Here is an 8,558-nt window from a genome sequence, read left to right on the forward strand (position 1 = left end):
GTTCACGTTTCATACGAATGTGCTGATGCTTACTTTTCAAGGTTTATGCTTTATTAATTGATTTGATATCTCAATGAACTTAGATGCGTTAAGAATGCATGATCACTGTTACGAGAAGAACAGTAGAAACTAGAAACTCAGTTATCTTTCACTATAGCCATAGTGAAGAGCCAAGAAAGAGGAAGAAAATCAAATGTCACTTGAAGAGACACGAGAATCCAATGAGAAGGTATGCAATAAGATGAAAAGAAGAGTGTCACACACGAGTAAGTGACACGGGCATAGTTCATTATTCGGGCTGTTCACACGTGACAGAATACCGAACCAACTATTGCCTTACCCGACCAGAACTTAGTTGAGACATTGCTCTCAGCGATGAGAGTGACTTATGCAATTAGCTAGCGGTGGTGTGATGAGCTAATACTCATTTCAAACCCCTCAATTATCACCAGTTACGACATGAAGAGAACCTTCATGATTTATGTTCGAATTTCAGAGCTAGGCTCACAAGGGGTTATAACGCTTTGTGTATGATGTCATAATATTGCGATTAGAACTATTTGGCTTACAGTTTTAGATATTCGAAACCTTTCTGATTAAAGTTACCTATTACGTTACACGTGAGCTTGTTTTAGAACCCATGTTGATTACGATCACCTACTATGAATCGAAGGACGAGATGCGAGGGGAATGAGTTCCCGAAGATGGTTAAGAGTTCAATAAGAGTTAGAAGCATCGACAACGGATCGATATTGAAGTTAAGGAATTGGGATTCTAATGAGACACTGCGAGTATACTCAAGTTAAGTATACATACCTTAGACTATCAGAGACATCGCCCTTGTTAGAACGTATTGGATTAGACATTTAGTTTAGTAAAAAGAATGAAAGTATTGACTAAGATCATTACATGCCTTAGCATTACGTATGGTGACACATACCCTATAAAGATGCTCAGAGAAACAAAATCCACTTCCTGATGGAAGGTATGATGATTAAGAAGGTCTTTAGCAAAGGCATGGGAGAGCGCTTCAAATTATATGGTTGCATTTCAAGCGCTATGAGAAGGAACACAAAGTACTAGAAGTACTACATTAAGATCATGTAGAGGAAGATTGTTGAGTAAGGTTGAGCCTACCTTATTTCGCCTATAGAAGATGTTTAGGGATTGCATTAAATTAGGAGGCAGACTCCAAGTTTGAAAAGCTCTAGAATATTCTCAAGGACATGTTCAAGATGTTAAGGAGAAGTGGTGATTTTAGACCAAATATATCTTTTGCAGCCAATGAACAAGAGTTACCAAGTTCGGAAAAGTATTTCCATGTGACTGAGAAGTAATTGTGTTGGACCTGGCCAGTCCACATGACCAAAATCTCAGTAGTCGTCATATATGGGTCTCTACACCTATATATGTAAAACCTTCATCTGAAAAGCCAAACGGGTTCAGACTATTAGGTCATTTCGTTTCGACCTTTCAGTCAATTCATTTCTACCCTATGGTTATTTATTTTCAATTGTTTGGCAAATTATTGGAACACTTTGCCTAATTGCCAATTGTGATTTGAATAATTGTGATCCACTAGCTGTTGGTAGATTTTCTGTAACCCCAGGGACAAACAGGTACTCATCAGATTAAATCAGTCAGACACGAATGCCTCGACCCAAGGGTCAAGCACGTGATGCTTTTAGACCATCCCGTATGTTTTTAGTAGGATGTTATTCGTGTTTTTCGGAAACGATGATTGTTCCGATGCGTTTGTATGCCCCTATGTTGGCTTAGTTGTTTTGACTAGTACTAAAACGCTGGTCCACCGGACGTAACGTGACTAAGTTCTTTTGTGATGATTTTTGCTAGACCGCCAGTCCATCACGAGTAGTACCTGGATAGATCAGTAGATTCAGATTCGAATATTGATGTAAAAGTCCTCATCATGGCAATTTTCCATAACTATTTAGTAACCTCATCGATCTTTTACGGCAAGCTACTTCCGCCAAGTTTTGGAAACGTCCACAACGTTTTTCACGTATCACCACTCAGGAAGTACGTTCACGATCCAAAGCATGTGATCCACTAAGAAGAGATGATCCTTAGCCCAGACTTGAACTATGAAGAAAAACCCTAAGCTTTTTTTTAGTAGAGATATGCAAATTTCGGGACGAAATTTTTGTTAAGAGGGGTAGGATGTAGCGACCCGCTCTTTTATCAGTATTTAATTTCAGTTTTGCATGTTTATTTATCTATCTGCCAGTACATGAAGCACTTTATGTTTTCAACTATGTTCTGAATTACGTTTTTTGGAGACAGAGTCACTACACTAACAATATGCATTTATTTATCTTCGTGTGTTTAAGACCGCGATGAGAATCTTTGAGTCGATGAATTATTATTACTCGAGTTTATAACCAACTTAGCTAAGTTGTGTTATTTATCATGATGGAGTTTATTTTCGCATGGTTGCTCAAGTCGTGAATTAATTCCGACTTTAAGGATAATTAAATCTACAGATTTAATTTAAGTATTAGAATGACGAACGAATTAAATCTACGGATTTAATTTAGCATTATCGTTTTTAGCAAACTCGGAACTATTATTTCTAATACAGAGAAGCCATCACTGAGAGGTTTTATTTAGATCTTTTATTAGATCACTTCACCACTCACACCACCCAATCACAACACTTGCCAACGCTACAAGTAAAGAAAAGAAGGAAAAATGGAGAAAAGAAAAAGGTGGAAAGGGTGCTGCAACTATGCCCATTGGGCGAGCAGCCGAAGGGCCGCCTGCTGCACCCCTCTTCCACGCCAGCAGAGCAGCAGCAGCCCTCCCATTGGCTGGGCAGCCGAAGGGCCGCTTGCTGCACCCCCTCTTCCACGCCACGCCGCACTCCACGCCAGAGCAGCAGCAGCCACGACAGCAGCCTCCATTGGGCGAGCAGCCGAAAGGCCACACTCCACCTCCACGCCTGCCGAACTCAACACGGCAGCAGCAGCAGCAGCCCCTCTGATGCGTCTTCGACTTTTGGGCCATTTGGCCCTGTTTTTTCTCTTTATTTGTGTCAGTACAGGTCTGTCCAGGGGGAAAACAAGGTTGTGGAGGAAGGAAGGTCAGTGGAGCAGAAATGGAGGAAATGCGGTCAGATTGGGCATTACCGAGCCCAGATTGCTAAGTCATGCTTACCAGCATGGAGCTTTGGCCAACAAGTACCTCTCCAATTCAACTTGGGGCATGGGAACCTGGAGCAACCACCTGGTATGAGCCACACCGATAAGAGCAGTCCGTCTGATCGTTACCAGGAGAAGCAGACAGCCAGAGCCATAAAAGGAAAGGTCAATTTCGGAGATCTCGAAGAAACAAGTGGAAGAAAGAAGAAGAAACTGGAAGGATTGAAGGAATGGGAAAGGTTGACTAAGCTTGCAGCTGGACGCCATCTTCAATCAGGATCAATCAAAGATCGAGCTAATTAAGGAAAGAAGATCCCGGTGAAGATTTGGAACCGGCGCAGCTAGGGTTAGGCCTCTACCATCCGGCAGTATAAAAGACTAACGATGTGCAGCGTGCACAACCTCTTGGCACCCAAAAAACTCTTGTTTTACTTTAGTTATCATTTTAAGTTCGCCGTGTGTGGCATTCAAAACATTTTACATTTCCGTGTTTTTTCCCTATTCAGTGTGTGTTTTCACTTTTGAACAAGTTCGAAGGCTTGAAGCCTAGGTACTATCTATCTATTTCAGTATTTCTTTTCGCTCTATCATGTGCTCAATCCATTTTACATTTATGAATTCTGTTATGTGTGAGTAATTCTTTAGGTGAGGTTTTAGGGGTGGAAGTAATTGTTGTTGACATGTAAACATTCGTGAGGCACTTGTTCTTCCGGTTGAATCTCGTGGTTCCGGAAGGATCTGTTCGAAACCATGGGCAGTAGGGGCCTAACGGGTGATCTCCGTTCGGTAAAACACTATCCATGACAAGCAAAGGCCAGGGTATACCAAGGTACAACAATCGGTATGCCCAAGACCGAGTAGCTGAGCAGCGTCAACAAAAGGCGTTGTAGATCCAGAAGGTGGGGAAAGGGTTGATGGGATACACTGCCCTTCCTCAGTCTTGGGCTTCTCTAGAGGCTATCCATCAACTGTGACTAGGCATAAAGCCATGGTTATCAAACGAGGGAAGCAATCTCGACGCCGTAGCATGTCTATGACTGGTCGGCTGACAAAGCCGGAAATAGTTGAGTCCAGGAGTCATGTGTCACTAAAAGCGTGGAGTTGGGGACCTCGGGAGAGAAGGTTGGTGAGGGCCATACTTGGTGAGTAACGGGTATGGCTACTATCTACGGAGAAGTGAAGCACTGCCTTGTGACCGGGGATTTTGTGATCTTCGGACCAAGTGACCACAATGAGATCAACCATCCTATATGTGAAGTATAAACCCTTGAAACGCCCCAATGTCTTTGGGCCACGCCTTTGGTTTGTATGGATCATAGATGGATCATCAGTGTGCCTATGACCGAACGAATGTTAACAACAGTTATGACCTAACCGAATAACCTCACCCCTTTGTTATTATTGATCTTGTTTATTTCTTGTGCAGCGTATACAGATTGAGAATTGTGACACCTCAGTTTGTCGTAGGAGAACAAAGTGGTTCCTCACTCCCTGTGGGATTCGACCCTACGCTTACCGCTAAGACTAAAGTTCTTGTTGTGAGAAGTAGGAGCGTGTACTGTCTGTACTGGGCATACACAGGTATTTTGTCCACACCGCACGACGGGTGTGTGTCACCCTCCTTTGGGCGAGCAGCTGAAAGGTCTCCCCTACTCCACGCAATGCAGGGCTACCAGCCAAGCCCTCCCCCTTAGGCACTCAAGTGCATCAGCCGAGCTCCTTTTTAAACTCACCTTCACTCCTTTGTGCCACCCCTTCTTCCTTCGGCACTCTGAAAATCCAGCAGCAACAGCAAGAGCTTCACCTCTCTCGACGCCTTGCACCTCGACGATCGAAAACGCGAAGGAGAAACCATCGTTTTTACCCGACCAAAGCACGCGACATCAAGGTAACTCTCGACCTCTGTTGCTACTCCTTTCAGCATGAATCACACGCTCGTAGAAAGCATGTTTTAGGCTCTAGATACGAACGAACACAAGAAGCATGTTAAGTCACTTTTCCGGTATAACCCACGGCTTGAAACCTTGATTAAACGACGAGAACTTTAGGCTTTAAACGTAGATGAACTTGAACAAGCACAGCATGCTCACATAGGTATAGATTTAGGCCGATGTATGAGTGAGAATCGAGGCAAGAAAGGACGAAGAACCCTGGTTTTGGAAACTGGAAATCCCCATCGTTCTGCCCAGAAACGCCAGAGCAGAGCTGGAAACTCCAGAGCAGAGCTGGAATGGCCAGAGCAGAGCTGGAATTGCCAGAGCAGAGCTGGAAAGTCCAGAGCAGAGCTGGAATTGCCAGAGCAGAGCTTGAAATTCCAGAGCAGAGCTGGAATTGCCAGAGCAGAGCTGGAATTACCAGAGCAGAACTAGAAAATGCCAGAGCAGAGTTGGAAATTCCAGAGCAGAACTGGAAATACCAGGGCAGAGCTGACCAGAGCAGAGCCGAACATCCAGAGCTTACTTTCGGAGGCCAGAGCTGACTTTCCCGAGCAAATCGCCAGAGCTAACTTTCGGAGGCCAGAGCTGACTTTCCGAGCAAATCGCCAGAGCTGACTTTTGGAGGCCAGAGCTGACTTCCCGAGCTAAATCGCCAGAGCTGACTTTCCAGGGCTAAGCTCGCGTCTGGAAAAACTGAAGCAACGGTGAGATAGTGAATCTCGTCAGTCGGACTGGTCTGTCTGGCTGGTCTGTCTGACTGGTCAGAGCAAGCCCCAATCCAGAACGTGAGAGCGTGGAGGCGTGGAGATCGAGCAAGTGAAGAGAGTTGAGAACGTGAGTAGGTGGAGTAGCTGAGAATACGAATGAATGGCCCTGTTGACCTAGTTGATACTTGTTTATATTGTGGTAGTCTGACGGCTAGGGTTTAGCTGACACATCTCCTTAAACCCTAGTTGTTCCGATTTTCGTGGGATTGACGTTCCTCCTCTCTTCTTGCCTTCTTCCTCAAGTCGTTGCCCTCTCTAGGGTTTCAGTCGCTGGGCCTGACAACTTAATGTTGAGCTGAATTAATTAAGATTAATTTAGTTCTTGGATTGGGCCTAATGTTTGGGGCCGCGAATATATATTTAAATAGGTTATACAAAATTTGCCCACTACAAATACTATAATGGGGTGAAAAAAATTTGGGGTAGCAACTTCCGGCAGCAAATTTGCTTCCTGATATTATTGGCCATTTGTACTTTTTTCTGTTATGTTGTATTTAAAAAAAAAAATTACCGTAACTATATTGGTTAAAGTATTAATTTTGTTTGTTGTTTCTTTTCTTTCTGTACGTTTTGTTTCTTTATATTAACAAGCCAGCAATCTACATGGATTTACCCATGATGAAGCCCATTTTATACAATATTAAAGATTTGTCATGAACTTAAATTAAAGAAACAGATTAAATATTTTTTCCATAAATCAAATTTGAAATTTTTAAATAAGAATAAAAATTAAAATAAAAGAAAGAAGAGGAAGGGAAAAAAAAATTTGGTGTGAGAAGAGAGAGAAAAAAGGAGGGAAAAACTCGTTTTTTATATATTATATAGATAGATTCTATTTGCACTTGTTTGTTGTACAAGTACAACGCTCTGGCTAATGGAAATTAAGTTGTAGAGATTCCATAGGAAACGCAATCTAATCCAATCCTAAATCACTAATCATAATTTAATCGTAACATATATAATGATTAAAAGATATTGCTATATATATATATCACGCAAAGATTTCATAAATCTTCAGAAACCCTTCTTCTCTATCCATTCTTCCCTCGCTCGCACCTCTTCGACATCCACCGCTGCACCTCCATTTACATCGTCCAAACCCTAGATTCCGTCGCCGGAGCAGCGGCAGCTTTTCAGAGTTCAGAGTAGAGAGTTTTCCGAAAAATCCGGTTCCTTTCTGGTGCTCTCTGCAGCTAACACGATTTTCTTCCAGGTACAACAACGATCCGATTACCTTTTTACGTGATTTGATTGGTAGGGGTTGAATGCGGTGTTGATGTCTTATATTAGGTCGTTGGTGAGATCGGAGATGGCGGCGGCAGCACAGCAACCAGTTAGTGCCCAAGTTGTAAGAGCTACTGTTATTTTTTTCTTTCGGATTTTTTTTGGTATTGTTAATTTAGGTGTTTGGTGGGAGATAGGTTGGGCGCGCATTTGTGAGCCAGTATTATCACGTGCTGCATGTGTCGCCGGAGCTTCTTCATATGTTTTATAAGGACATAAGTAAGGTTGGTCGTCCAGAAGAGGATGGCAGCATTAGCATCACCACCACTACCAAAGTAATTCCACTCCCTCTCCCTCTTATTTAGATATATGCAGTTGATAAATGTGTGTTGATCATGAGCAGGCCATAAATGAGAAGCTTCTTGGGCTCAAATATGGTGATTTGAGTGTGGTGATTAAGTCAATAGATTCTCAAGAGTCGTTTAATGGTGGAGTGATTGTTCTAGTAAGTGGGTATATGACGGGGAAGGACAAGAGAAGCCGCAATTTTGCACACTCTTTTTTCCTTGCGCCTCAGCACAAGGGTTACTTTGTATTGAATGATATGTTTCGGTATGTTGAGGCAGGTAATAAGTTATTTGACATCTTAGTAGCTAGTTTTGTGCTTAATTGCATGTGTATTCATTGCCGACTACACTTTTAGTGCCAGCAACAGCTCCGGAGAATCATGAGAATAACACACCTCCCGCAGAGAATGGCGATGTGCCAATTGTTGAAGAAGAAGCCCCGCTGGCTGAGGTTGTTGATCAACTAGAAGATGACACATGGATGATTGTTGAATCCAGTGCCAAAATTGAGGGAATTGAAGCACAAAGCACTTGATGAATCCTTCAAATGTAGGACAAACTCAAGGTTGAAGATTACATTAGAAATTTTATTTTATTTTTTTACATTATAAGTTTTTTTTAGTAGATGGTTCAGAATCTAACTAATACAATTAGGGATATCAAACATTAGAAGTTTTTATTAATGAATTTTGACTATTTTATATTATTTGATGTTCAATTATTTTAATTTTGTCAAATATTTTGGTATTACAAAACATAGGATTTGAATATCATAAAAAAAATGTCATAGAACAGGCAAAAAGTACATAACATGTTGTCTATAAGCGCCCCAGAACAAACAACACCGGCCTCGATCAACAACATATGTTTTCCTCAATAAACAACACATAATGTTTGTTGTGTATGAGCTGAATTTGTAATACCCGACTTTTCCTTATTAAAATTTCATGAGAAATTTTAATTTAGAATTTCATTTATTAAGTCGTTTCTTGTCCGAAGAAATTTTTTGAGAAAGTATTTTATTGTAACAAAGAATTTTACCAAGGTTTTACAAGAAGATATAAATTATTAAAGTTTTGAGAAAAATTGATTTTTCCTTGATTTGCTAACTAATTTTATAGT

General features: G+C 41.6%; 1 protein-coding gene across 1 annotated transcript; it reads left to right on the forward strand.

Moving 5' to 3' along the window:
- Positions 1–6,857: 6,857 nt before the first annotated feature.
- Positions 6,858–7,983, forward strand: LOC131023345 (nuclear transport factor 2-like). The gene is made up of 5 exons (XM_057952890.1): positions 6,858–7,078; positions 7,156–7,213; positions 7,287–7,424; positions 7,493–7,715; positions 7,793–7,983. The coding sequence occupies exons 2-5, from the start codon at positions 7,175–7,177 to the stop codon at positions 7,969–7,971; spliced, it is 579 nt and encodes a 192-aa protein (XP_057808873.1). The 5' UTR covers positions 6,858–7,078; positions 7,156–7,174; the 3' UTR covers positions 7,972–7,983.
- Positions 7,984–8,558: the final 575 nt, after the last annotated feature.

This window comes from Salvia miltiorrhiza, chromosome 1 (assembly GCF_028751815.1).
Source record: "Salvia miltiorrhiza cultivar Shanhuang (shh) chromosome 1, IMPLAD_Smil_shh, whole genome shotgun sequence".
Lineage (NCBI taxonomy): Eukaryota > Viridiplantae > Streptophyta > Magnoliopsida > Lamiales > Lamiaceae > Salvia > Salvia miltiorrhiza.

What these genes read in the sequence shown, in the direction of transcription:
- LOC131023345 (XM_057952890.1), top strand. Translation starts at nt 7,175, where the DNA reads ATGGCGGCGGCAGCACAGCAACCAGTTAGTGCCCAAGTT. An exon ending in AACCAGTTAGTGCCCAAGTT is followed by an intron (nt 7,214 to 7,286) that starts GTAAGAGCTACT and finishes GGTGGGAGATAG; the next exon opens with GTTGGGCGCGCATTTGTGAG. An exon ending in GTTTCGGTATGTTGAGGCAG is followed by an intron (nt 7,716 to 7,792) that starts GTAATAAGTTAT and finishes CTACACTTTTAG; the next exon opens with TGCCAGCAACAGCTCCGGAG.